The 27703-nt window shown below is 56.0% G+C and overlaps 9 protein-coding genes across 9 annotated transcripts; 6 read left to right on the top strand and 3 right to left on the bottom strand.

The window, feature by feature from the left end:
• Positions 1-328: 328 nt before the first annotated feature.
• BDZ83DRAFT_604502 (uncharacterized protein) lies at positions 329-3906 on the top strand. Its single transcript, XM_060507278.1, has 5 exons — positions 329-1708; positions 1757-2960; positions 3006-3089; positions 3138-3309; positions 3365-3906. The coding sequence occupies exons 1-5, from the start codon at positions 456-458 to the stop codon at positions 3625-3627; spliced, it is 2976 nt and encodes a 991-aa protein (XP_060369697.1). The 5' UTR covers positions 329-455; the 3' UTR covers positions 3628-3906.
• Positions 3907-8217: 4311 nt separating this feature from the next.
• BDZ83DRAFT_788658 (uncharacterized protein) lies at positions 8218-10656 on the top strand. The gene is made up of 2 exons (XM_060515683.1): positions 8218-8904; positions 8953-10656. The coding sequence occupies exons 1-2, from the start codon at positions 8552-8554 to the stop codon at positions 10172-10174; spliced, it is 1575 nt and encodes a 524-aa protein (XP_060369696.1). The 5' UTR covers positions 8218-8551; the 3' UTR covers positions 10175-10656.
• A 290-nt stretch (positions 10657-10946) lies between these two features.
• On the top strand, positions 10947-12840 carry BDZ83DRAFT_690503 (S-adenosyl-L-methionine-dependent methyltransferase). The gene is made up of 2 exons (XM_060511305.1): positions 10947-11222; positions 11270-12840. The coding sequence occupies exons 1-2, from the start codon at positions 11022-11024 to the stop codon at positions 12785-12787; spliced, it is 1719 nt and encodes a 572-aa protein (XP_060369695.1). The 5' UTR covers positions 10947-11021; the 3' UTR covers positions 12788-12840.
• Position 12841: 1 nt separating this feature from the next.
• BDZ83DRAFT_788656 (uncharacterized protein) lies at positions 12842-14638 on the top strand. Its single transcript, XM_060515682.1, has 3 exons — positions 12842-13282; positions 13331-14067; positions 14121-14638. The coding sequence occupies exons 1-3, from the start codon at positions 13257-13259 to the stop codon at positions 14471-14473; spliced, it is 1116 nt and encodes a 371-aa protein (XP_060369694.1). The 5' UTR covers positions 12842-13256; the 3' UTR covers positions 14474-14638.
• A 237-nt stretch (positions 14639-14875) lies between these two features.
• On the top strand, positions 14876-16171 carry BDZ83DRAFT_567882 (uncharacterized protein; the record flags this gene model as incomplete). The annotated part of the gene is made up of 4 exons (XM_060504003.1): positions 14876-14962; positions 15065-15258; positions 15307-15658; positions 15719-16171. 4 exons carry the CDS (start codon positions 14876-14878, stop codon positions 16169-16171), a joined length of 1086 nt encoding a protein of 361 aa, XP_060369693.1.
• Positions 16172-16406: 235 nt separating this feature from the next.
• Positions 16407-18199, bottom strand: BDZ83DRAFT_568048 (major facilitator superfamily transporter; the record flags this gene model as incomplete). Its single annotated transcript, XM_060504020.1, has 2 exons — positions 16407-17491; positions 17539-18199. 2 exons carry the CDS (start codon positions 18197-18199, stop codon positions 16407-16409), a joined length of 1746 nt encoding a protein of 581 aa, XP_060369692.1.
• Positions 18200-20131: 1932 nt separating this feature from the next.
• Positions 20132-21122, bottom strand: BDZ83DRAFT_716142 (BTB/POZ domain-containing protein; the record flags this gene model as incomplete). The annotated part of the gene is made up of 2 exons (XM_060511821.1): positions 20132-20436; positions 20483-21122. 2 exons carry the CDS (start codon positions 21120-21122, stop codon positions 20132-20134), a joined length of 945 nt encoding a protein of 314 aa, XP_060369691.1.
• Positions 21123-24478: 3356 nt separating this feature from the next.
• On the bottom strand, positions 24479-24895 carry BDZ83DRAFT_748035 (uncharacterized protein; the record flags this gene model as incomplete). Its single annotated transcript, XM_060513558.1, has 1 exon — positions 24479-24895. One exon carries the CDS (start codon positions 24893-24895, stop codon positions 24479-24481), a length of 417 nt encoding a protein of 138 aa, XP_060369690.1.
• An 829-nt stretch (positions 24896-25724) lies between these two features.
• On the top strand, positions 25725-27624 carry BDZ83DRAFT_604480 (uncharacterized protein). The gene is made up of 2 exons (XM_060507277.1): positions 25725-26301; positions 26355-27624. Exons 1-2 carry the CDS (start codon positions 25992-25994, stop codon positions 27455-27457), a joined length of 1413 nt encoding a protein of 470 aa, XP_060369689.1. The 5' UTR covers positions 25725-25991; the 3' UTR covers positions 27458-27624.
• The last annotated feature ends 79 nt before the right edge of the window (positions 27625-27703 follow it).

Genomic DNA, 27703 nt, shown 5'->3' with positions numbered 1-27703 from the left:
TCTACTGATCTGAACGCGTCGTCTCACGATGCCACTGCTGAGTTGCGTCACCCCATGAGACAGAGGCCCCTGGGACGTCGTGAGTCCCTTGCACTTTCCACGCAACGAAGCTCCTGGTCGACGATAAAGCTTCGGTGGGTCAAAGTACCCTCTTGCGTTATATGCTAGTTGAATGCACTCGATACCATAGATATCACTAACAAATGTCGTCCCTTATCAGACAGAGTACATGCCCCCCGTATCCAAGCTTTCCACAGCTCCAGCAGTAACTCAATTGCACCTTCCCAACTCGTCCAAGCTGCCGTTGCTCCTACCTCGGATTCGCAATCAAAAGTTGTTCCGATCTGACATTTGAGCTCGCTGTAAACCGATGATGTGATGTCCCTCGCTTGCATAACTTGACCTCTGCCCCCAATTGTCAGTTACCATTGCTCGCGACATAGCACCGTGTTACAATGGCACAACCACACATCCCCTCCAAGGAGGCGGACCTCTTCCGGGACTCTTTTCAAGTCCCGCCCCCGTACGAAGCCGCCGCGTATCCCCGCATCCGGCCCCGCCGCACTCTCCTCCGAAGCCTCATCTCGCCCCGCGTTCTCGTCTGCGTCTTCATCGGCGGCCTGCTCGCCTGGCACACGTTCCTCATTGAACGAGAGACTGTCATCCGCGATGCTGCCAGACACGCGTCTCCGTCGGCCCATCTGGCCCGCTTTGATGAGTCCTTGAAGCACTGCGCTGCTCTCAAGACGTTTCCAAAGAGCCCCGAACCGGAGACTCGCAAGTCCAACTCGAGATGGAACGCTGTCCGCGGCCAAGATAAGCCGGTGGTGCTGCGCAACATGACCTTCTTCGACGGCGAGACCATTGCGTCCGAGCCAATGGACATCAAATTTGAAAAGGGCTTGTTCACCGAGCTGGCAACAACGGCTTCCAAGTCCATCAGCTCTGATGGTGCCACCGAACACGACTTGCACGGTCGCTTCGTGACGCCCGGTCTGGTCGACATGCACTCGCATCATGCCGCGAGCCTGTGGCCGGCTCTGTCCGTCACCGAGGACGAGAATGAAATGACAAAGACCTACGGCCCGCTCACCCCGATGCTGCGTATCCTCGACTCGATGAAGGCGTACGATGACGCTACTCGCATCATCATGTCCGGCGGCATCACCACGTCACTCATCCTGCCCGGTTCCGCCAACGTCATGGGCGGAGAGGGTACTGTGATCAAGAACGTCCTCAAGTCGGGAGAGCTGGGCGAGTACGTCGTTGAGGAGCTGCTGCTCGAGCGTGATATCCCTGTCGAGGAGCGCCATCGATACATGAAGCTGGCCTGCGGCGAGAACCCCAAGCGTATCTATGGCCACACCCGTATGGCCAACGCCTTCATCCTCCGCGAGCAGTTTGCCAAGGCCAAGGAGCACATGCAGAAACAGGACGAGTACTGCGAGAGCGTCGCCACCGTGTCGACCTTGTCTGATGAAATCAAGGACCGCTTCATTCGGGAGTCTGGCAGCTTTCCCGCCGACCTCAAGCTCGAGTCCACCGTCGGCATGCTCCGCGGCCGAGTTTCCATGCAAAACCACTGCTACCTCCCCGAGGACTTTGAGACCATGCTCCGGGTCACTGGCGAGTACGGCGTCCGTGTCCGGGCCTTCCACCACGCCCTCGAGGCCTGGCAGGTCCCCGAGATGCTCAAGGCGTACGGCGAGTAGGTGGCCAAATCTTATTCGTGAGTGAGCTATGCTGACCAGTGCAGAAACGTCACCGTCGCTACCTTTGCCGAGTTCAGCCTGTACAAGTTCGAGGCCTACGCACCGAGCCTCTCTGCGGGTAAGATCCTCAACGAGCATGGCATCCCCGTGGCCTACAAGTCAGACCATACCGCACCCGAGACGAACGCAAAGTATATCATGTTCCAGGCGGGCGTCGGCCACGCGTTCCACCTCCCGGAAGAGAAGGCTCTGCAGTCAGTCACCTCTATCCCCGCCAAGGCCATCGACCTGGGCTACCGTGTTGGCTACGCTCGTCCGGGCTACGATGCGGATCTGGTTGTGTGGGATGCCCACCCGCTGTCCATTGGAGCGACTCCCCTGCAGGTGTACATTGACGGCAACCCCCAGCTGAAGCACCACATTGTTCAGGAGAGCATGGGCAAGGCCTTTAATGAGGCATCGGCCAAAGAGTCTCGCCCCGTGAAGCCAAACATGCGAACGGAGCTGGAGCCGGAGAAGAGGGAAGCGTTCTGCGGTAAGACCGCCAAGTCAAAGTCCAGTTTCGTCATCAATGGCATCACGAGCACATTTCTGGAAAACCACCCGCAGGTGCCTACGGTCTTCCGCGACGTCAGCGGCGAGAACTTTACTCTCGTGATCAACAGCGGCAAGGTCGCCTGTCTCAGCACGCCTGAGAACTGCTCGTCGGCCATCGCCAAGGTGGCATTCAAGTCCGACGTTACTACCCTCGACCTCTCCAACGGTCACGTTCTGCCCGGGTTGACGGCCCTCACAGCCTCTCTCGGCATGGTTGAGATTGCGACGGAGGATTCCACCGGAGACGGCTTTGCCGACCCGAAGAAAGACGGAAACGACCCAGGAAACCTCGACTACGCAAAGTACGGCGTCCAGCTGGAGGGAAAGGCCTTTGCCCGCGCGCGCCTCGGCGGCATCACCCGTGCCATCACGCCGCCCCTCAGCTCCGAGGGCGGTGCCTTTGTCAACGGCGTCAGCGTCGGCATCCTCACGCGCACCGATCGTACGCTCCTCGACGGCGGCGTCTTCCGGCCTGAGGTGGCGCTTCACATTACCATTGACGATAAGGCAAAGGAGAGCGTGGGCACCATCAGCACCGCTGTCAAGAAACTCCGCAAGATTCTCGCCGACGGTCAGGGGAAGCACAATGAGACAACCTTTGGTGAGGTTGCGTCAGGCAAGCTGCCGCTCGTGATCAATGCCAATAACCACGTGGGTCTACATTGAGCATAGTAAAGACGAAGCTAATAGAAGCAGTGGGACATTCAGCAAATCATCAACATCAAAAAGGACTTTCCCGACGTCAACCTCGTCATCCAAGGCGGTGCCGAGGCGCCTTTGGTGAGTACACACATATGCTACAGCACTACAAGTCTAACGCAGATATAGGTCGCCCTGGAGCTCGCAAAGTCCCAGATCCCCCTCATCCTCACCGAGACTCGTCCGGCGCCTTCTTCTTATAGACACCGCGATGCGGTCGTGGGCCCGCCCCTGACCCCGAGCGTCGCCCGCATCCTCAGCGAGGCGGGCGTCTACTTTGCAGTCGCCATCGTCACGGACAGTGAGTCGCATGATGCTGAGCTATGGGTCTACAGAAAGAGCTAACACAAAGCCAGTCATGCCCGCAGACTACCGCATCCACGACCTCGCCCTTGAAGCCGCGTGGGCCGCCAAGTACGCCAACCTTGGCGACAAGGAAGCCATCCGCCTCGTGTCCGGCAACGTCGAGGACATTCTCGGCCTGCCCAAGAGCAGCGACATTGTGGTGTGGGAGGGCAGCCCGCTCGAGTTTGGCGGCACCGTCGCCCTCAGCTTCGAGGTGGACCAGAATGGCGACCTCGAAGTTGCCGCTTGCTGGCCGCACGAGGATGACCGGTAGAGAGGGGTATGACGATGCCGTCTGCCGATGAGTAGAGAGGCACGGTCCCGGTGGGGGTCGGGCTGGATTACTCGTTGAATCTGTCTCGGGTTGGGTGCTCATATGACTGCGCAAAGTAAGCAGCTGATATGGTGGCGGATGTTTCTTTCCATACGATACGCTTCGGGACAAAATGTATATCTAGATAGTGTATACTAAACTACATTCACAGCTTACTGGATCGTCAAGTGAGGGGCAGCGTCGCGCATATACAAGCTATGCGAAGGGCCATGCCACATAGCTCGGTTTTCAACATGTGAAGTTGTCAGATACAAACTACGCGGCACGTCTGGAGTCTGTCACCATAAACACGACTATCCGGAGACCAAAGCCACAGTGTCACGGGCCAGAACATGACAGACTCGTCTCTGCAAAGCGATTCGTTCCCGGACCAAGACACTCCCGAGGGACACAACAACTCAAGGCTTCAACCTGTATCCACCAGACGGATAAAGTCTTGCATCGGGACAACCTTTCCCGCGAGATTGGGCAACGCTGACACTTGCGCAACCCCTCCAAGCTTCTACGCAGCTACCCGTCGATACCAGGTATCCCCGCCGGACTGTGACTGGCAGCCCTTGCCCCGACGCAAGCCCTTATCTTCGGAGGCCGGGAACGCGGCACATGGCCAAACAGGCGCGCACGTACAAGCTTGCTCGCAAGATGCACGCGGGGGGAAGGGATTGCCAAGGGAGGCAAACAATGGAGCTAGGCGATTGATGGTGACGTGCTAGTGAGGCCGCACACGCAGGGACGGGAGCAGATGCGATGGCTGATTTCACAAAGGGGCGTCGGCCTCGGAAGGCGATTTGAGAGAAATCCCTCACAAGAGGGTTGGACACGGGACGGGTGTAATTCCGTCATCGTTCCGGGGAACAGCAAGCCACGTTGATCTTTTCGGCTGTGCTTGCCTGAGAGCTCGGGTCAGTGATGGAGAGGCGACACGTTGCCAGAGATGAGATGGCACCGTCTGGCCTTGGTTCGGCTCGGGATGGTGCGGCGCCGTCGATCCGTCCCTGCGGTGCAGACGGGGGCAGACTGACACTTTGACTAGCAAGGACCATCGCAACTTCCAATAGGAATAAGAAAGCTTGGAGTGCATGACAAACTGCCGGTCGCCGAGAGGTGCGTTGCAAATTGCAACTAGAACGCACAATGAGTAAACTCGCTAAGCATGCCGCGTTAATGGCGCACGCAGATATGCCAGTGATGGCCTCGCTGCCTTGATTTCTTTCTAGCCACGGCGTCGAGAGACAACTTGTTTCATCCTCAATGTGCCCAGTAGCGGCTTCTGCCTCACGTTTGCTGATTGTCTAATTGGGCGGACCGCCATTGGGGACCGGGCGTTTTGGAAGCGCGCGCCAGCCGATTTCCCGCCAAACGGCGGCTCAGGGGGGACTCCCAGGGCGCAAAGGGAGAGAGAGCCCCTCTGCCCAGGAAAAAGAGCTTGTTGCAATATGGACGATTATGTCAAGAGAATTCGTATCGCCAGGCGCGACCGTCAGTCATTTCGCCTGTTTCCTTGGGACTTACTCGTAACCTGGTTTTTCACCTCTTGGCACTTTGAGACCCCGACGAGAGCCACCGTGGCGCGGTACCACCCCATGCAAACGTTGTAAACCCAGGGTTAGTCAACTTGGTAGTAAGCGGGCATCGTTCAATCTGGAGATGAGAGGCGGTGTTGAAGATGGTGGACTTGTCGGTGAGCCCTTGCCCAGACAAGGCCGTTGTCATTCCAAGATGCATCGGCGATACTACTCGAAGAAAACTGAGTCTGTCTGATCCAACTGTTTCCGGGGCTGGCTGAAGACAACCTGGCGCGTGTCGAAGTGAGACTGTCGCAATTCAAGACAGAAGACCAAAAGAGGAATCTTTGTGTGGAATTATCCCACGACTGCGCGCAACAAAAGCCCTCGAAACGGCAATATTTCGTCATTCTAGTAAAGCCTCTTGAAGCCAGCTAGCTACAGCTGGATTCTCGCCCGGTCGGAGATGCATCACGCTGTTCCCAGCCACTCCCAGGACCACCAGTGAGGTGTCATGTGTGTTCTCGGGGGACTATAGATGCAACGCGCAAAGTGGTGGTGGTGTATTCTCCGTACTACAAATCGGAACAGCCCTCAAGCAGGTTGCCGGAGTCATGAATTTTGGCATTATTCTAGCGCTGGTCGACTCCAGCCATGCAAAAAATTCGTCGTAGTTGTGTGCCGGTGCGATGGCCGGGGACTGATGCCAGGTTGCAGCCGGAGGCAGCAGTCAATCTCCCCGTAGGAGCGCCGCCGACTCGGGAAGACATGATTCGCTGGGCAGTCCGTGATTGTTTTCTCGAACACACGGGTCAGCATGGGATGGACGCCAGGATCAGGCGTTTCGAAACCCCACCAGCCGCCGACCCAGTCGACTCCTCCAGAGTATGGAGTACAGACTACTTTGTGTACATAGAGTCCAGAGCTCGTGGGCCTGTGATCTGTCACGGCCGATCCCCCAGCCTTGAGAGGTATTGGCAGAGGTCTGGACTCTGCTAGGGCCGATTGTATCGCAACTTTCTTGGGCCGGATGGAACCGAGGGATTGGAATGGTGAGCGACTATTAGATCGCCCTCATTCTCGCTGGAGGATGAATGGGATTGTTCGGTGGTTTGAGTCTGGGAATTGTGCCCCAATCGAGCGTCGCGCGACCAGAACAGACGTTTTGCGAGGGATGGAGGTGGAGAACGACAAGTTGGATGCATAAATTATGCAGCTAGAAAACTCTTTTACCCGGCCAAGGCCAAGGAAGCCAGAGTCAAGACAATGGAGAGACATGGCCATTCCGTCGGGAGGCAAGAAAGGGATTGTTCGAAGGGTGATTCAGTTGGAAGAATGACCCCGAGATTCCGAATGACAGGTTTGATGTCTCGCAGGTGATGTCGCTGAAGCTCGATGCGGTCGGAACTGTGCTCACTCTTTCCAGCCTTTCGAAAAGGGTCTCAAGTGCCGACCTAGATGCGGTTTCCTATCTTGTCCGTCTCCAACTTCCTGCCCGTTGCTTCTTGGGAAAAGTCTCAAACCCTGCAATTTGGAAAGGGCGAGCCCCTGCGCAAGTGGGATAAACATCTGGGTACCGCTTGCCCAGATAGGGTTAGCGGGAAAGAAGGTAAACCGCAACCTTCTGTCGTCCCTTCCCAAAGACATCGAGGCAGCAACGACAGACGGGACGTTGCGATGTTTTGTGGAAGATGCTGCTACTATCTGCACCTGGTGTCCTCTGGCTGCATTCCCGAATCATCGGCAGCCCGCACTGCTTATTCGGGTCCACGACAATGTCCACCGTCATCAACACCTCAGGACATGCGAGGACGGGCCAAGAGCTTGCAAGAGGCAGACACTTGACAGGCTGCCAGGACGTCATGGGCCGGATCATGGATGCCCTTTGCCCCTGAAATATAGCAATGACCCGTGTGCCAACCGCCACCAAGCCCTGAGCGTCGATAGTCGCTGGAGCCTGGCGGTGCTGGCAGCTATGTGTTTCCAAACGGGCGGACGCCTCTGATCCGCCAAATCAAACTTTTGCAGCGCCACAAACGGGCACTTGAAGCCCTTTTGCCCAGGAGGCCGGCTGGCAGTTGGGTATTCTCTTCCGTGGTGTGGTCTCGGTGAAAGCTGACTGGACGCCACGTCGCGCGGCACAAACGCTAGCGAGGGAAGAAGCCCAGAAACCAGGGGCGAGTCAGCGTGCCTTTTTTCGTGCTAAGAACAGCTCCGGCGTCACACTGAGCGACAATTGACCTTGGGCCTGCACAATTTTGGCAGTTGGGCATCGTCTTCAGCCAATGGGAAGTCGGCGACGCTTATGCACCATGCAGGAACCAGCCGTGCAGCACACCATCTCAACTTTTGTGCACTCCCGTCTCCTATCCAGTGCGTGAGTGCAGACATCAGATGAGCGGGGGTCCAAGGTCCAAGGTCCAAGGGGTCGTCAGCTTGCCGCCGTTTCGTTTCTTCTCAGCTTTTTGTAGTGGTGTAATGTTTTCTGGGCGATTCGTCCAGGCTCTTGCTTCCTCGTTCCTTTTTCCCTTTAGAAGAAATGCGGACAGTTTCTTGGTTGTGTCGAACATGTACTCGAAAATAGCAGCCAGAAGGTTACCAGCGATCAAGCATGTCCCTGTTCGTCCCATCTCTCAAGTCGCTTGGGCACACAGCTTATCACAAGGTACTTTTATCTTGATTCAGTCCGCCACGTTGTCCAGATGAAACCCTCCTCAACACGCTTAGGCTACCTTATGTACGGATACAGTTGTCGCCTTGTGCTCGAGTACTCCGTACTCCGTAGACATCCATCGCCAGATTACACTACCACGAACGCTCCATGGCGTCACGGCTGAGCGTCCCTGGCCACCCTGCTAGCGCCTTCCTACCACCCGGGCCCCCTTCCCAGATCCAAGGTACCTCGCCGTAGCCTGCCAACTGCCACTCACGGTGTGCCCCCCGTCCCGCCCGGGTCTGGGTCCCAGCTGCCGTCCGATGAATATATTACTTCCCACTTCTTCCATCCTCCACCGTGGATCTACACCCCGACCTCACCTTCTCCATTCCACCATCTTTCCCTGTCGACACTTGCTGGGCATTTTATTCTCTCCTTTCATCCTTCCTTTTTCAACCCACAAAACGCTACAGCTTGCTGAGCACGTCCTCTCATTACAACTTCCAGACAGCCCTCTTTGATCTGTCTCATTCCACTCACTCACCACTTTCGTCACTCAGCCAGTTGCGATATACACCCTTCATTTCACCAGGTGCTCCGGTATCAGCACCCATACAGTCCCTACTCAACCAGCAAGAGTCCCAGCGACCACTTTGATACCCGTCTCATACCGCACAATCACCCGACCGTACAATCAACCACCATGAAGTTCTCCGCTGCCACCACTTTGGCTACCCTTCTGGGCGCCGCCTCGGCCGGCTCCAAGTCCGACGACAGAACCTTTGCCGTCCTCCGCTTCAACAACAAGCAGCTCGTCAAGACCCGTGTTGATCCTATCATCAACCCCGGAAAGCCCGCGACCCACGTCCACGGCGTCATGGGAGGAAGCAACTTTGGCATGTCGGCCACTGGCGAGACTCTCTCGCAGTCCAAGTGTACCAACGCCATGATCAACGGCGATAACAGCGCCTACTGGTTCCCGTCTCTTTACTTCCAGGACCCCAAGACCAAGGAGTTTGAGGCTGTCGATGTTTTCTACGTCAACGTTTACTATTTGTGAGTATGGCTGTCTCGTGGACTAGGTTCTCTACTAACATCGCCCAGCTTCGATGGCACTGATGATGAGATCAAGGCCTTCCCCAAGGGCCTCCAGATCTTCAGCGGTAATTCCTCCGCTCGCGTTGCCCCGTCGTCCGGAGGCAAGCAGAACCTCGAGCCGGCGGACGGCCCCATCCAGCCTGTTCAGTGGACTTGCCCCAGATCCAACTACAACCCGCCGTCGTACCCTGCCAACTCGGACGGTACCACCGCCGGCATCGTCGATCCCAACAATGACGGCTCCGGAGTTGGGTTCCCCGACCAGAACTGCGACGGCTACGCTTCTCCCCTCCGTGCCGATGTCCACATGCCTTCCTGCTACAACCCCAACGCTGCCCTGACCGACTACGAGAGCATGGCCTGGCCCACCAACAAGGGCGCGTCGAATAGCCGCCGCAAGAACTGCCCTGCCGGATGGATCCACGTTCCTCACATGTTCTTCGAGGTCTACTGGGACACCCCCAAGTTTGCCAGCCGCTGGACGCCCGGCCAGGGCTCGCAGCCCTTTGTCCTCTCCAACGGTGATGCCACCGGTTACAGTCTCCACGCCGACTTCATCGCTGCTTGGGATGAGAGCGTTCTCCAGCAAATCATTGACAACTGCAATGCCGGCTCTTCTGGTATGGACAAGTGCCCTGGTCTCCTCAAGGGCCTCAACACCAACAAGGACTGCACAATCTCCTCCCCCGTTAACGAAGTTGTCGATGGTCTCATGAGCGCGCTCCCCGGCGACAACCTGCTCACCTCCTTCGGTTCTATCGTCGGCGGTGGCAGCAGCAGCGGCAGCGGCAGTGGTTCTGTTGTCAAGCCTTCTGGTTCTTCTGCCTCGTCTGCTGCGACGGCTGCCTCTGCAAAGCCCTCTGCCGTCCAGCCTTCTGCCAGCAAGCCCGCCACCTCCGGCTACGTCAGCCAGGAGGAAGTTCCCAAGACATCTGCCATGGTTTCTTCCGAGCTTCCCATTCAGGTCGCCCCTGAGAAGGCCAGCACCAAGGTTGCCGAGACGTCTGCCGCCGCCGCCGTCCCTACCACCAATGCCATCGCGCCCAAGCCCTCGGCATCTGGGTGCTCCCGCAAGACCAGGACCGTTTACAAGACCGTCACCGTCACCTCTCCCGCAGAGGAGTCCAAGGCCGCTGCGACCCCCGCCGGCTCTACCGACAACTACAAGGCCCGTCGCCACGTCCACGAGCACGAGCACCTCCACCGCCACCGCAGCAACCGCAAGTAAGCGGCTTGTCCATCGAACCTATGCGCGCCACCAGCTTTTGTGGTTGCGCCTGTATCAAACTTTTCTTCGTTAGACAATCTAGGGCCGTGGCTGAGATGGGAGTTTAAGACGTTGTTTTTTGGACATTGGGACTCGGCGGGGTTGTTTGGAAAAGCATCCCCGTTTTTGTGCGCGAGCACTCGCGCGAATTTCTTTTTTGACGATGATGATGATCAGTTACATACACACCTTTGAACCGGGGGAAAGCAAAGCTTGGGGGAACACGAGCAAGCTCAAGGGCAACTGGATTCCGCTTCTTGTTTGTACCTTGGAACACATACATTTCGATTCTTACACGGGTCTCTACAGACGAGGCACCACATTTGGGAAGGGGTTTTGAGAAGTGGTTATTTGCTTGGTAGTCAGATAGACAATTGAGCCAACCAGATTATCACCACTGACGAGTAAGCCGTGTGTGAAGTATAAGGCGCCTGCGGCCCACCAAATTGGCGCCTGGACGTCGAATTAAGGTTATTTCGTCCACGCGAAACAAATCCACCTCATCCGACTGCATTGCCAAACCCATGATCCAGATGCCGACTCAAAAGTTAATTTACAAGTCGCATTACAAGTCGCAGTGACCATTTCTCAGCGAAGCAAGGGACACATCGAGACAAGTGCGTGTGCGACGGTCTCAATTGGCCAAGCAATCAACCCGTCCGTCCACTGCCGCCGGTCCCCACAAATTCTCCGAGCCAGCGGTGCCCACTGTAGAAATTTCTCTTCACCTCATCCGCCGAGACCCCACAGCCGCACACCGAGACACGGCTGCGGTGACCAACATCAATACATACGGACAGCCGGCACTATGTCGCTATATCATGAGGCTGCCGACATTCTCTCGGCGAGCTCCGACCACGGCGGCAGCTTGAAGAGCCGCGTCTTTGGCAAAAAGGGTCTCAAGTCGCCGCCGGCGCAGGTCTACGCCCTTGCACTGGAGACGTGCAAGTGGAGTGCCATCTTGAAGGAGGTCATCGAGGCGGCGGACATTCTGCGCCATGAGCGCAAGGTGAGTCTACTGCATCTTCAAGTCGTTGACTACCGCTGACTCTGCAGCTCACACCTTTGCTGGCGCTGCTGCTGGTGCACGACTTCCTCCTGGCCAAGAAGGGCATCGCGCTGCCACAGTCTCACGGTCTCAGGACAACCATTGAGCGGCACAAGGCGAGACTGACCTCTGAGCTCACACGCGCCCGTTTAAGAAGGAAGATGTCGTCGTTGGAACTGTTGCGGGCCGACGTCAACGCTAACGCAGACCCTGAAGGAAGACACCCTCGATGGATCAGGGTGAACGTGCTCAAGAGTACTGTGGAGGACCAGCTTGAGACCACCTTCAAGGGTTATGAGAGGGCGCTTTCCATCGAGGCCGTGACGCAGGCAACAGGCAAGGCCATCTTTATCGACACTCACATCCCCTTCCTCCTCGCGGCATCGCCTGGCACGGATGTGACCAAGACGCAGGCCTACCTCAAGGGCGAGATCATCCTACAGGACAAGGCATCCTGCTTTCCGGCGTATCTCCTGGACCCGCACTCGGAAGACGGCGATGTTATCGATTCGTGTGCGGCGCCGGGGAACAAGACAACGCACCTCGCAGCGATTGTCAAGTCGCACGAACCCGAGCAAAGAGCCCAGAAGCAGACCATCTTTGCGTTCGAGAGGGACTCCAAGAGGGCTCAGACGCTGGAGAAGATGGTTAGGATCGCTGGCAGTCGAGGCATGACCAAGATCGGTCCTGGTCAGGACTTTTTGGACGTTGATCCCACTTCAGACACATACAAAGACGTCGGATCCCTGCTGCTGGATCCCAGCTGCTCTGGCAGCGGCATCGTAGGGCGTGATTCGATGCCAGAGCTGTATCTTCCGGAGGTCCCTGGCCCGCCTGGATCCAAGAACGCAAAGGGAAAGCCGTCCAAACAGGGCGACCGCAAGCGCAAGCGAGACGAAAAGGAGGAGCCCGGCGCGGTGATGGTCGATGATGACGGCAATACGGTCGAGGTTCAGTCGGAGCAGGAGCTGCAAAAGCGCCTAGATGCGTTAGCCGGCTTCCAATTGACGCTTCTGCTTCACGCCATGACGTTTCCCGCTGCCAAGAAGATTACCTACTCCACCTGCTCGATACACGCAGAGGAGAACGAGGGCGTCGTGATCAAGGCGCTCGCGTCAAAGGTTGCAAAAGAGCGTGGCTGGACGATTCTACCAAGGCAGAAGCAGGTCCGCGGTATGCGGGAGTGGCCCGTCCGTGGACTACCCGAGGCGGCTGGAGGCGATGAGACCGTCGCGGAAGCGTGTATTCGTACGTACAAGGGCGACGGTCACGGCGTGATGGGATTTTTTGTTGCCGCGTTTGCGAGAGAGGAGCCGGTTGACGGGGATGGCCCGTACTTGAGAGACGACGAAGGACGGATCGTTAGGGATATGGCTAGGATGCCGGTGCTGAAGAGCACAGGGAAGCCCGTGGTGCTGGAGACAGCGAATGTGAGCGCGCCGGAAGAGAAGAACTCGAGTGAAGAGGAGAGCGAGGACGCAAGCGATGAAGGTAGCGGCGAGGACGAGTGGAACGGGTTTGACTAGGTCAGCTCTATGGAACAGAGCTGGTGCTTGTAATAAAATAATTTGTCAGTCCACTCGGGCTCCCCTTCGTACCTGCCACGCCGTGTTTACTTTGACCTTCTCCTTCCTCTTCGGAGGACAACATCTATCGCCAGGAAAGCGGGTCCTCAACCCTTCCCGGCAATACTTTTGCCTCGAGTCTTCCTTCCCTGCTTGGTCTTTCCAAGTTGTGTGCCTTTCGTTTCTCTCAGCCTTGGAAAATCTGCCCTCTACTCTTCCTTTTCCGTCCGCTGCCTCGTCCAGCCCTTTCCAACTTCTACCCTCCACCTCGCTCTACTTTGGTACCCCGCATCCTCCAACCTTGGTTTCATCTCGCTCGACTTTGTCCCGTTCCCATTATCCATTCCACGCCGGCCGGCGACCTGGGTACAATCCCGCCTTCCCAGCTTGTATCTATCCTACAGCCTGAGCGCTTGCTCCTCACTCAGCCATGGCTTCTCGTAACCAGATTGCCAAGTAAGTACGACTCGGAAAAGTATGAGTGCAACAAGCTGACGTCTCCAGCAAACCCATCGTGGGCTCACAGCCATTGGCTCATCACAAGGACACATTTGAGCCCAGCACAAAAACATTCGATGGCTGGAAAGCCTCCCCGCTGCCATCTATACGTCTGCCCGAACCTTCTGGTCCTTCGTCTATCAAGTTTCTGAAGTTTAGCGGGATCGACAACCTTTCGAGAGTTGTGGACTTTAAGCTGTCTCCCGATGAACCTTTGGATATGAATGCGGTACCGGATGGCTACGCTCTCCTCAAGGTCACTGGGCGATGTCCGATGAAGACCCAGGTATTCCAGGTCCGCATGAAGACAGTCTCCGACGCGTCGATTCGCTGGGCACAAGAATTCAAAAATTCCCCCAACCAGCGAGCATGGGAAGTTCACGCACGACCTGAGTTTATAAGCGATCTCATGACGATTCTCCATTCTGGGTTCCTGCCGTATGGTCCACGCAGAAGTTGCAAAGACGTTCTCGCTCTGTGCTACCTTGCCCGGCAGCACTTCATAATGGACAGAGTCAGAAGAGACCTGAACACTTTACTGCATGCCAGTACTGCCATGACCGATCAAGAGTTATGGTACATGGTCCTCGCAGCACAACCACTGTGCTGTGACAACCAGAAAATTGGCCACCTTGCATTCAACATCTTGGTCTGGCGGAAAGCAGGCTCCTTCTACCCCCTCCGCGAGACTCAATTCTTGGAAGAGGACCACCTGTTCCACTATGAAGAGAGCAAAATGATCGGTGGGGCTTTTCGCTTTTCCACACGTCGTGCTTTTGCTAATGCCAATTTCTAGCGGATATGGAAGAGCATCGTCACTCATTCACCCTTCAGCTTTGTGAGGCGGCGAGCATGGTTGACCCGAGTCTGTTGCGGACCATCTTCCTCCGCCCAGGCAAAGATCGGTCGCTCTGGGAGAAGCTCACCTATTTGCAGCAATTCTGCCATCTAAAGTTCCCCAAACTCCCACTCGGAAGCGGAGAGTGGTCCTTTGAAGCTGTTCTCAATCAAGAGTCCCTACAGATGGCTGTCGTCAGGGATGACATTGTCGACGGATCTCATCACTTGTACGGAGAGAGACTCTGGTCCGTGCTACGGGACATTTGGCTTCACATTGCCGAGATTTCCAACGAATACGTCCTCTCGTAGGTGCACCGGGCTTTCCTTGGTGACCGCCTTCACATTGTTACAAATACCGTTATTACCGCTTTGTCATGGCATGCGGCAGAGACCGAACGACAAAGGGAACACGGGCATGAATGTTGACTCACAGTTGATCATTGTACAATTATTGGGAATGGCGTTTGGATCGGGATTTTCTTCATAGCTGATGCTAGGCTTGCTTGTAATAAGGAAAAAGTACCGTAAAGTCGTGGTTCCCTGCAATGTAACCTCGAACAAGCCTGGCCCTTGTCCAGGAGTCAATCCCTGTCGCCTATCAGACAGGGGTAACCGACGACATTCCACCATTTCTGTTCCATCAATCTCTTCCTCCCATCCTTCCGAAAACCATCAACGAAAGAAAAAATGGTTTCCTATCGCTTTCTGTGGATGCTCCTGGTGCCGCTGGTACCCGGAGCGGCGGCGCAGGACCAGGTCCCGCTCAGCAACGAGATGAGGTTGATTGCCTGTGAGTACGTCTTACGGATGAGGTAGACATGCGCTAAAAGTTTTAGGTGCCAAAGTAGGATGAATCTGAAAGGATGTGGTACTATTTGCTGACCGAAAGGTTGATGGTAGTCTCCAGAGATCTCCAAACACCTTGCGGCAGAGTGGGGAGCAGCGCAATCCTCAACCGATCTCCCCATGGACTGGATCAAGGACGCCGCCGAGGACCACTGCGTAGACGCACCAGAAACCGCCTACCCCTCCGTCAAGCTCCTTCGCGACGGCGAGCCGGCAGTAGACTACCTAGGTCCTATAACGAGCGACGAGTGAGTTTGCAGCCCTCCTCGCAGCAAAGCTAATCCGTCTACAACTAGAATCCTACGTTTTATCGACCGCGCCCGGCGGTCTTCGGTTTCCAACGTCTCAGTGGAGGAAACCGAGTCCTTTAGCAACAGCGACGTCTTTGTCTGCGTAGCTCACCTTGGCCCAGACGAGACGGTGCTCCGACGGGCCTTTGCGGCCGTGGCGCACAAGCACTGGGCCGAGTTCACTTTTGGCATCGTCGAGTCGCCAACATCCACAGACGCCAAGATCGTGTGTCGGAAACGCGACGACGAGAGCACGCACACGCGGAGCGCGGCAGACGGGCTCGAGGGCTGGGTCCTGGAAGTGTCCAGACCCGTCATCGCGGAGCTGACGCCCTTGAACCACCAGCGATTCGTCGACGTACGTCTCGCCTTGTCACAGCAGAAGCAGCTTTTAAAAAAAATTACTGACGAAACACAGCGCGCCTGGCCAATCGTCTACATCTTCTCAATCTCACCGCGAATCCGCGCCTCCATCCGCGCAGACCTCCACGACTTTGCAAAGAAGCAGTACGCCTCCCTGACGCCCGTCACCGTCGACCCGAACCGCTTCCCCGACCTCCCCGCCAAGCTCGGCCTCGACGTTCCCGCGGAAGACGCGTACCCCGTCGGCGCGGTCCACCAGGTCTCCAACGGGAGGATCTATCCGTACCCCAAGGGCAAGGCTTTCACGCCGCGCGAGCTACAGGGGTGGGGGCTGGACGTGTGGCAGGGACGGGTCAAGCCGTGGACGCCACCTGGGCAGGAGGCTGTCGACGACAAGGCTGGGTCGGTGAAGAGTAATGTGAGGGTTGTGAGCTCGCACAATCTCAAGGTGAAGAACATTCCGGGGCTGAAGATTAAGATTGGCGGGCGGGAGCGGGATGAACTTTAAGGGCTAGAGGTGACTGTAGTGTGTCGATCTATTACTCTATGATTATACAGATGAGGGGGGTCTATCTGGTATCTAATGTAGGCTCCTGTGGCCTGTCTAGTATGCTCTAAAATGCAAAACTCCTTGTAAATGCTAACATCATGCCGTGACACGTGCCGCTCCGGGTATCATTGTCTATCCATGCTTCCATCTCCAGATACGTAGTGAAGAAATGTCGTCTATGCGTCACCTAAGATTAAGCCTTGGGAGTCTCAGGCTCACCCTGGACGGTCCGCTCGTCGTCAGACAGGACACCGCCGTCGCTGGCAGAGACGGACTTGCTGCGCTTGTGCTCCTTCTCGTGCTCCTGCTCCTCGGCCATGGCGTCGTCCTCGTTGACCTCCTCGTGCGTCTTGCGCATGCGCTCCAGCACGGCAGCGGCCTCGGCGGCGAAGGCGCACTTTGCGCGGATGGCGGGGCCGAACTTGTAAAAGAGGAAGGGGACCGGCAGGCAGGCGAGGGCGAGGAAGGCTGGGATGGACGAGGCCCAGTGGATGCCGAGGTTCTCGTACATTTGCGTAGTGAAGAGGGGGAAGGCGGCGCCGAAGAGGGACCGCATGACAGAGTTGGCGGCCAGGACGGAGGCGGCGAAGATGACGTACGAGTCGACGAGGTAGTTTAGCAGGCTGAGGAAGACGAGGACGAGACCCGCGGCGAAGAAGCCCGAGGCGATGATGGAGACGACCCAGTGGATCTCGGGGCCGTTGGTCCAGGCGAACCAGAAGAGGCCGATGGGAAGGAGGCAGGCTCCGACCATGGCGGGCGGGAGACGGGCCTCGGGCGGGGCGAAGCCGCCGTGGGCGGCAGAGGCCTTGAGGTAGCGGCGGCTGTCGAAGCCGGTGTAGACGACGGCAAAGACCATGCCGACGGCGACGCCGAGGAAGGCCAGGCCGCCGACGCCAGGAGACCAGCCGCGGCCGCGCTGGAAGACGATGGGGAAGGCGGCGAAGAGCATGTAGAGGGTGCCGTAGACAATGGCCATGTAGATGGAGGTCAAGAGCACGATGGGCTCCCTGAAGAGGAGGATCCAGGGGCGGGAAAGGGCGACCTTGAACTGCTCGACGGCGGTCTTGCGGGGCGCGTGGGCCTCATACTTTGAAATGTAGTTCTTGCCCGTGATCTTGGCGAGCTTGTCGGCGCGGCGGCGGAGGAGGACGGGCGCGTACGTCTCGGGGACGGTCAGGCTGACGACAATGAGGACGACGCCGGTGAAGATGGCCATGAGGCCCTCGATCCAGCGCCAACCTTCCGCGACGCCGAGGAAACCACCAACAATGGGTCCTGCAGTTGTTAGCTGGGATCCTATGGACTCGGACAAAGCAACATACCAATAGACGGGCCGAGGAAAGGGGCGGCAGCAAAGATGGCCGTGGCCAAGCCGCGCTCTTGGGCGTTGAACATGTCGGCAATAACACCGCCGGCGTTGGTCATGGGCGAAGCACCAAACGTGCCGGCGAAGAAACGCAGGATGATGAGCGTCTCAATGTTTTGCGCACCGGCGGCACCGGCGTTGAAGGCAGTGAGGGCGATGTAGGTGGCGATGAAGAGGTACTGACGTCCGTACAGCTCAGACAGGGGCGCCCACATGAGGGGACCGACGGCGAAGCCAACGACGAAGAGGGAGACACCCAGGATACCAATCTCGGTCGACACCTTGAAGTCGCGAATGACCTCGGCGATACCTCCAGAGAAGGCCGTGCTCACAAAGGCGACGGCCAGGGTGGCGATGGCCTGCTCGATGGTGTAAGTCCACTTCTTCCACTTGGGGAAGGTCTGGGGGTTGTGGGCATCCTCGGGGAGGAAGTCGACGACAAAGGGGGCCTCGTCTGTGCCTTGTCCGGGGTATTTGCGTTGGAGGACGGCCTCTGTCACGCCGGCCTGGTCGAAGAGGAGGTGGAAGTAGTTGGCGTTGTTCACGGGCTTCTGGGCCTCGACATCGGCCTCGGTCGCCGTGATGGACGATGATGATGAGTGCGGCGCCGACGCCATGGTGACTGGCGGCTTGGTTGTCCTCGTGGGTATTAAGCTTATCTAGTGCTGGACTGTGCTTGGATGACGATCGTCGTTGATGCTACGATAGGCGCTGAAGTCTAGGTCGGATGAGCGAGAGATCTGATCTGGAACCCGGAGTCTTGGGACGGCCCATCGTCTATATACTGCGTAGGCCGGACTTGGCCTCGAGTGGGGATTTCTAATGTGATTTCCATCCCCTTCGTCGGTGCCCGTATCAACACACACCCATCTCCATCGGCCAGGGGGTGTGGTGATGATCCACCGGTGCAAGCCCACCCGGGCGGTTTGTCTTCCGCACGCCCATTTCCCATGACTAAACCGCACGGAGTCGGTCGTAGAGGACGGGGACGAACCAGCGGAGGGTCACTTATCTCCGGCTCGGGTTAGGATCGAACGCTTTGCAGGCAGTCTGATACATACCTACTTGGCGCGGGATCTGACAGGAGTCACAAGACGGGATTGGGCCAGGAACCGCACGATTTGGCTTTGTCAGATATGCGATGGCAGGTGGTTTGTTGCGCAGGGAATGGATGAACGCAAGCTGAGGTCTAGGTGCAGAGTGGATCTCTACTTCGATCGGAACAGAGCTTTTCTTCTTTCCTCCGTCTGTTTTTTTTTTCCCTCTTTCTCTTTCAGGTACGTACCCGCTTGCGCCGCATGCACAGCGGAATGACGTGGTTTAGCGAAACCAAGGGACGGCCACACCGGGCCTAGTTCGCCGAGGCAACGTGCCAGAGACGATATTTCATGGGCTGGCGGCTCGCTAACGGGGACCCACCAGCCGGGATATCGGCGGACCTGGCCACCGTGCCGAGGTGCAGCCCTTCCAACTCCAACGGATTTCGAGACTACTGGCCTAGAGCCCTGAGACTAGGTATCAGTCTATCCCCCTATTTTGTCATTACAAAGCCTTGAGACAGGACATTTCGGACTTTGCTCAACCTCGTCTCACCCCCAAACGAACGCGCACGCACTCGCAGTCGGATTACTGCGAGGAGGCCGACTCTTTTAATACGTTTGACTGATTCATGGCAAGGGATTCATCATCGTGGACTACCGACGCCGTCCGAACGGCATCCCACCAACATACGATGCAGGTGCAGCTGTGCAGCAAACTACATGACGGATGAACTACTAACCAGGGGCTTATCGTTTGTTGGCGCTATGCTGTACGGACCTCCCAGATTTGGACACCCGGTGATAAGAGGTTGCGAACCAACCAGTCGATTCGGCCATTCGGTGCATCGGCCGAGCGACCATCGACAATAGTCGTACGGATATATCGACGCTGTCGACTTGCACAAGTAGGGCTGTTCTTTTGATTTAGCCTTTGACCTTATTCATACATAGTAAAGGCAGTAAAGTATTCGGAGCCGGCCCACTACTCCGTACCCATCGGGACCGAATCTACAAAGTGCACGCAGTTGTGGCGTTCGGGAGGGCCCCTGCATGCCTGGCCTGCTTGGCTCCCGAGCCGTCGGCTCTTGCGAAAATCTGTAAAATTGCTTGAATGCCTGGACCGCCGCATCCCTCTTCCGGACTGGTCAGCCCATGAAATCTGGGTCTCGAAAGACCATGCGAGAGTCCCATTCGAGCGTGCCGTCACAGATCCACCTTTTGCTTATCAACTCAACCTCGGAACTCGAGACTTGGCAGACCGCAGAGGCGCACTTTTTCTGTCTTGTTTTTACGGCGGATGCAGGGCTGCCACGGCCTTTGACCGAGCGGCTGGCAAATCACCAAAGACGAGCCTCGGCTGTTAGTCGCTGTGGCCCGCGGGTGTCGAAAAATAAACTCGAATTTGAACGTCACCCTGCCTAACCCATGCAATTGGTCCCGCTGAAGCTAAACGACGATCGATCAAAGGACGACATGTTCTAGAACGGCGTCCGTCCGCGATGCACAACCTCAGTCTCGCCCTCGCCGTGCATCCGCCAGGCGTATGCCTCCGCGAGCCTTGAAGTGCCTCATAAAGTCCGAACTGGGTCCGGCAGCGCGACGGCTCCGGTCCGCCAAGACTAACCCTTCGGCGAATTTTGTCGTCTCCTTGAGACTGGCCCCGAACAACTTCATCAGCTCCGGCCACGCGTCAAAGTGCTCGACCGAGTCGACCTTGATCTCGACGAGCCGGAGTTGGTTCCCGGTCGAAATGATGGGCAAGAGGTGCATCAGCAACGACGTCTTCAGGTCCTGTCTCTCCTTTTCAAGGAGATCTGTCACTCGTCAGTCCGAACACCCCTGGGAGAGCATCCAACTTACAGCACATCCGCAGCGCAAACTCGATATCGACCACGTCTTCCGCGTCCACCAACTGTATGTACGGCACCGTGTGGTTCCAGACCAGCATGCGGGTGATCTTCTCAAACGATTTGGCCTCGTTGAGCAGGCCCGCCGCCAGGCCCAGCCTCCACAAGTCGCCGACGGTCAAGTGGTCAATCGACGGCTCGTGGTAGTGCAGCATGGTTTGCGACGCGTACTTGAGCGCGTCAATCAAGTCGTACTTGTCGGCGACGACCGCCACCTCGAGGATCGAGTCCGCTGCCGCGATCTGGCACACGCGCGAGTTCTGGTGGTGCAGGATGTTGAGGATCAGCTCCATGATCTCGGGGTCTTCGTCTGGGAGGCTGATCTTGACGGGTTCTGATCCCCGGTCCAGCAGCTTCTGGCCTTCGGAGAAGCGCGGCCCCAGCATCGCGCCAAACACCCTCGACGCCCGCTTCAGTATGAGTGAGTCTACGCGCAGCTCTGTCGTCTCCTCGCCGAGCCCCACGACCAGGATCACGTCGCCATCCGGCACGACGGGCACGCCGCTGTAGTTGCGCGACCACATCCGCGCCGCGAAGCTCGCGGGCGACCGCACCTCGAAGAACTTTTCCTGGGTCGGCTTGTCGATCGCCATGTGCTTGCTGAGTGGTTGGTCCATTGTCGGTGGTCGGTGAAGGGTGACGACGACGAGACTTGCAATGTTTTCCGTCCCCCGACTTTTTTTTTTCAGTAGACATTTTTCCATCGCCACCGTTAAGCCTTTCCCCTCAAACGCAGCTCCTTGTGGAGAGTCAGTTTGGTGGTGTCGTGCCGGGAACATCCAGGCCCCTCAGGCTCGGATGAGACGCCCGGCGCAAACGAGATGCCCTTGGTGGTGTTTCCCCCGACTCAGCTCGCGGGCAGTGAGGTGAATGGCGTCAGAGCCGAGGCTGCTTTTGGTCGATTGAGTCTGGAGTTTGGCTGGGTTTCCCCAGCGGGACGGCGTATGGCCTATGCGGGATGAGGCTGCCCCCTCACGCCTGCGCATAGCCTACGAGTCCTCCCTGCTGACGCGAGCCTTGTTGAGCCGGTTGAAACTTTGAAGGTGCATTCAGCTCGTGGCCCCAGTCTTCTGTTTCGGGGTTTATCTGGCTGTCAAGCCCCATGAGAGTTGTTTGATGGGAGTGTCTTCGGCGAGAGCGAGGAGGTGGTGGTGGTGGCTCGAGCTTGTCGGGAATGGCAACGATGTCGGCCTTGGTCAGCAACTAAGGTCATCACAAAGGCCTGGTTCAAGTGGCTCAACCGAGTTGATTCGGTGAGAAAATGGTACACCCAGTCAGTCGTCCAATTCTGCTCGGTGTGGCTGAGATTTGGGCACTTCGGTAGTGACCAAAGTCAATTCGACTGCGGCTTATCATGCGTCGGTGGTCCGCAATGCTGTCATGGGGGCACGTGTAGGCTGTGGCGGCGGAAGCCGTCCCATCTCTTGTTGGTCGGATGGCTGGCGTTGGTCATGGCCTTTGGTGTGCCTCTCTTGTGAAAAGTGTGGGCATCTGCATAATTTTATAACACCATAATCAGTTCGCCTAGTTCCATCTAGTTCAGAAATCCACTGTCACGGCGTTAATATGAACGTTAATTACATAAATACTTAAAGAAATAGAATCCTCGTTATTATTATAGAGCTCATTCGGCTTAAAATTTTATTACTATAGTTTCTGTAATAATAATAAGATATAAAAAGAATATAATTTATGAAATCTTTAAGAAAAATTAATTTTTAACATAATTTAGTCAAAGTTATGTTATTATATAGTTGAATTATTTAGATATTCTTAAAATAACAAGCTTATTAGATGTATTTAAAAAACCTGTTATTTGCTTGAAGAGCGAATATTTATAATTAGTACTTTTGATAGGTATGTCTACTATAACACCTTCTATTAGGGGGTCTTTGAAGAGGGGCTATAATTCGCCATTACACAAACCACTTTGGTCTTGATGTGTGGTTTGTGGGTGTTGGAGGAACTTTGGGTTCGCTTGGTACGTCTAGAAAGAACGTTGGGGAAGCAATGTGGTGGCGAAATGCCTTGGTGTCGGGCAGGTCAACATGGGAAGGAAGGAGGTGCGTTTCGGCAAGTGGTCCCGCGCCCGTAAAGCAACCCCGGTCCTTCCCATCCATCGAGGCTAGGTAGTCTCTCGCCCGCGCTTGCCTTACAATGCCTGCCTCACCGTAGAATGGAGACCATGGGAACCCTCCAGCTTCAAGGAGTATGCAAAGATGGGGTCCTGTCTTCGTACCTCAGGCATAGCAGGCTGTCCGCGGCTCTACCTACCAGGGAGGGGGGTTGCGCACGGCAAAGGTGTATTCTACTGCTCCATAAGGGATTTATGTCCCCAAGGGGCCAGTCTGCTGGCTGCATGACGCTTCGTATAGCTTCGAGATCAGGTAGTGCCCCATTGCCTCCTCAAACTTTATTATCCTCTGGTTCAGAGGTGACGTATTGGTCGCAGTCCAGGTGATTTTACTGTCAATGTTCCTCAAGAGATTGGGTGAGGCCTTGGAGGAGATTGAGGGTCATGTTCTTTCAGTTTTGCAACTTCGTGTTCTCGAGTTCGGTCTTGTTCCGTTAGTTCTGGCCCCGTTAGCTCTTGTTCCAGTGCGGACTAACATCGGTATATATACCGAATAGCTGATCTTGAAGCACGACAAGCACGGAAAGAATCTGAGTGACGTGGTTGTTTGAGTCCTTGGTGACATCGAGTACTTTCGTGATGTTGATCTACGCCTCTGTCACAAATTCCTGTATGAGCATTGAGGTTGTAGGTGGGTGTGATGTGTGGTGAGCGAGGATGGGGAATAGGACAGAAAATACAAAAGATTTTACTCGCCCAGTGGTCTCTCATGTCTATATGTAATGTACCTACGCAGTGTTGTGTTGGGTATTCTGAGGGTACCCAGGCAAAGTAAATCTCCCTTGGGTAGACATGTACGATGTTCACCCATTTTCCATAAGCTGGCGCGGCCAGTATTCAATCACTTGTGTTCTGGTGTAGATGTAGGCTGTGTGATTATCTGTGTCCGAGTTTCCATACGTGCCTTCAGTGTTTCTTTTTTCTTCCGTTGTTTGTATGTTTTATAATGAGCCGTTCCACTAGCGAACATGTTTGGTCTCCGACGACCTCGGACCAGACACAGAGACATTGAGACAGACATGGCCGGTGACACCTTTCCACATCCTTCATCTTGATAATAGGGATTCTATACGAAAGAAACGCTGCTGAGAGAACAGCAACTGGATCCGACGATGTTGCCAGGTCTCCCGCTAGGGAGTGCGTCTGCTTTCAGGTCGCCCAGGGCGGCATTGAAACTCGGACCGGGGCGACCGGTATCAGGTGTTATGTCACACTTACGCACAATAGAAAGAGCAAAAGATGTGATGGAACCATGTATCTTGATTCAAATAGTCTACCCCGAATCCTCATCTGCTCACTCCCATCCCGCCCATATGTCGCTACATGCCAATCTTGTCGAATCTAGCCCCGCCTTTTCTTAGTTTGGGGAGGCTTGGGAAACCTGAGCTATGGCGACTTGGACTTGCTTGTGTCTGCTCCCTGACATACAGACGCCGCACTTGACTGACTGTCCGGATCGGTGTTTCCCGGATTCGGCCATTGCTTGGGTGCGTCAAAGTTCGTCGTAGGCGAGCGAGCTGGGTTGTCGAAGCTCTTGTCACGCACGTCCTTGACCCATAACATGGCCTCTTCGAATCCCCCGTGCTCCGGCACCGACTCTTACTGCTTGGATGGCTCCGCGGAGCACATCGCCATGCGCTCATCACGGGCGAGCACCGGCGTCTCGTGGAAACTGTAGGCATAGAACAGAAAGTATGAGAAGCCCGGAGTGCCAATCTGCCAGTCCGGGTCACAGTAGAATCCTGTAGTGTTTGGTTCAATGTCGTGGACGTCGAGGACAAAGAGACGGATCTGATCATGACCGTTGGGGGTCGCTCACAGGCGGACCGCGGCCGCCAGCACGTAGCGGTTGACCCGATAGCCTGCCCCGTCATCTGGGGCATCCTCGTCGGGCTCGCTCTCATCCAAGAATTGAATGACCTGCAGCGACTTGAATGGCTGTGGGTCTTTGTCGGATGGCGTGTAGAGAATGCGAACGTACGACGGAGGCTTGGCTGTCAGAGACTCTGCCGAACCGTCCCGGTGAAAGTGGACTTGACCAAACAGGTCCTCGATCTCGTCACTCAGAGATCCAAGAGGAGAGTCAGACTGTCGCCAATCAATCTCGACGAGGCTGCGGGTGGCTTTATCCAAATCGCATTCTTCAGCCAGTGCCCAGTCGTAGTTATCAGCGGGCACGGTAAGCAGTTCGGCTAGATGGTGCTCCTCTCTCGACCAGAGAGTATCATTCATAAGAGGAGACGTCATAAAATCTTTGAAGCTTGTCCTTCAACACCGTTGAAGCCAATCTTCGAAATCAGGGCCCTCTTTTCCTCGGTCGTCCACTGTTGTTTGAGGTGGTTAACGCCTTGCCACGCCTGGACCAGTAGCGGGTTGCGCTTCTCTTCGCGCTGGCGTCTCTCAATGAAGCCTGGAACTCGAAGCTCGGCATCCATCATGCCGTTAATTTAGCGGATGAGGGCCATGACGGATTCGATTCCCGTGGCGCTGCCGTCCGACTCAGCAGGTGGCCAGGCGTTGAGGAGAAAGTTCTGTTGGGTGATCGAACAATTGGTGCGAATGTCGCCGGGGGGCTCCATGTTGGGTTTGATTCTGGTACAATGGTGAGTTTGGGCTGCTTTGGTGATGGAACATAGAGAAAACCAAAAAAAGACGGCGAGTGGCAGAAGTCCGCGAGGTCTGATTCGGGCCCGGCTTGGCATGGGAAGGTGGGGCCGCGGCAACGGCGGTGTCCGTACTTACCTTGGATATTTGTCGATGCCTTAGAGCGCGACTGGTCTTGCAAACAATTGAGAAGTATTGGAAAAAGAGATACTACTAAGGAATCCTTGCAGTTTTATTGCCTTGTCGAGAAACAACAAAAAGAAAATGGATTTTTCCCTAGTCCTCGACGACACCTTGTGCAGCTGCCCTACACGAGTGCCGTTCCGATCAGACTGCTTCCGTTCTTGTGGGGCGGCCTTGAAGTGGATCCAGAGGCAGTGCCCTTCCGGACCAACATCTCTTGACCCATTCTATTTCCATTTCACTCTTCTCGTACCCTTCCTTTCCTTCTCCATCACAACAATACACAAAGTCAACTTGTTATTGTTTCGCATCGAAAAGATAAGTTTACAATGGCCGATCCTCCGAGAACCCCTCCCCCTACTCTCCCTCCGTCGACGGGTCCTGGCAGTACCGTTGATGACATGCCGCCTACACGGCCTCCGCCGATCCTGCCTGCTCTGACTGCCCTGGCAATCTCGACTGCCTCGCCCTCGCCCTCACACTCGGCCCAGGCGCTGGTTTCAAATGCTGGAACTCTTTCCGTGCCCCCTCGGAGCCCCAAATGCTTCCCATTCCGGTTGGGCAGTTCGACAACGTCCATAACAGTTGGAAACAGACCGGCGACTCTACCACATCGCTCCGCGAAGCTTACGGTCTCTTGGAATGGTCCGATGAACCACCCGAGACTTTTGAGGAACAAGTCATCCGGGCCATCGACACGACTATGCACCCCATCAAAATGGCGGACGTTGCCCTCAGCATGCTCGACAAGAAGCTTTCTGTCTTTAGGTCACCCAAGGGCATTGGCTACGCGGAGATCGGCAACGACATGCTTCAGTACCATATTCTCCTCAGAGTCGCGAAACATTTCCGTACGTATCTCATTCTCTTCCATTGATTCGAGATTCATCGCTGACAATCGTAGTGGGCAAACGCCTTATGGAGCGAATGCTTCCCGAATTTAAGAAGCACAAGCCTGGAACATTGGACGGTGGCAGCAGTCAAGAGTACGCCATCTTCTTGGCACACTATACGGCGGCAACGGTGGAATCAGCCGCCACTCCCAGTGCCCAGGCCCAGGTTGCGCAACCCGCCCGACCCGCGCAGGTGACCCAGCCCGCTCCCGCCGCCGCCAGTAGTGAGCCGCCGCCAAACAAGTTGAGCTTTCATCTCCAGGGTTACAACTCCAAGGTCAAGAAGGCCCCCACGGCACAGGTCTCAGCTCCTGTCTTTGTCGAGTCCACCGCGAGTGGGTATATCGGCCAAGAGATCAACAGCTCGTTGCCTCTTCGCCAAGCGGTGTGGAAGAAGACCGGAGACAAGGGCTCTCCATTCGCTTACGAGCTGACCATTGCGGACGCTGCCGCCGCTCAGAGGTACATCTGCAAGGTAGAGGGGCTCGGCAACGCTTCGCTTCTCTTGAACAAGGGTCTCAAGTTGAGGTTCCATTACCGCGGTAAAGATGCCTACCTCGTCGTGGCCCCCCCTCGCGGCTCCAGGGTAGACGTCGTTGCCCCCGTTATGCAATGCCTCTGGCGGGTCCTAATGGACTGGAAAATTCGCGGTGAGACCCATGGGTACATTGCCCTTGAAAAGTACTTCAAGGACAACAGACGCCTTCTCCTCGGCCAGGCCCAAGCCATTCTCGACAAGGCCGAAGCTGACCGGCTTGCTACCGAAGTGGCACGATACAACAAGGGACTGGAAAAATCCATCAGGGCAACTAGGCCTAATTCATCTGTGCCGCTCAAGGATGCAAATAAGGATGCAAACATGAACGCCTTCAAGAGCAAGGCTCCTCCAGCTCCTGGCCAGCAGCCCCCTCGCAATTCACTTGCAAGTACGCAGTCTGGCGAGATAAGACGGACTGGAGACAGCCAGTCTACCCAGCGTGCCTTACGTCCAGGCTCTTCCGGCTCAAGGCTATCCAATGGGACCGCCGATGCTCCCGCCAATTGGACAGTTTATGGGACAGCCATACTTCCCGAATCTGGGAGCGTATCCTCAAGCCCCAATGGGACCACTTGACAACAGCCATGATCCTCCTCCACGATGGCGAGGCTAGTCGAACTCGGGCTATTTCTAGGCACCGTACGGTAAGTACTGATTCGGCAGCAGGGGCCGGGGAGGTTCCTCGCTCTCTGTTGAGTGATAGATAGCTTTTGTACGAGTAATTTCAAACATTTTTAGAAGCAATCTCTTCCTAATGACTTGACATGGTGCGTGACTCTACGTAATGATTGATTTTGACCAATGTGTCTCTGTGACTCTGGT

The sequence above is a fragment of the Colletotrichum acutatum genome (genome assembly GCF_030867785.1).
Source record: "Colletotrichum acutatum strain CBS 112980 chromosome Unknown BDZ83scaffold_10, whole genome shotgun sequence".
Classification (NCBI taxonomy): Eukaryota; Fungi; Ascomycota; class Sordariomycetes; order Glomerellales; family Glomerellaceae; genus Colletotrichum; species Colletotrichum acutatum.
Note: the sequence above shows the minus strand (reverse complement) of the source record. Positions and strands in the feature narration are given on the sequence as shown.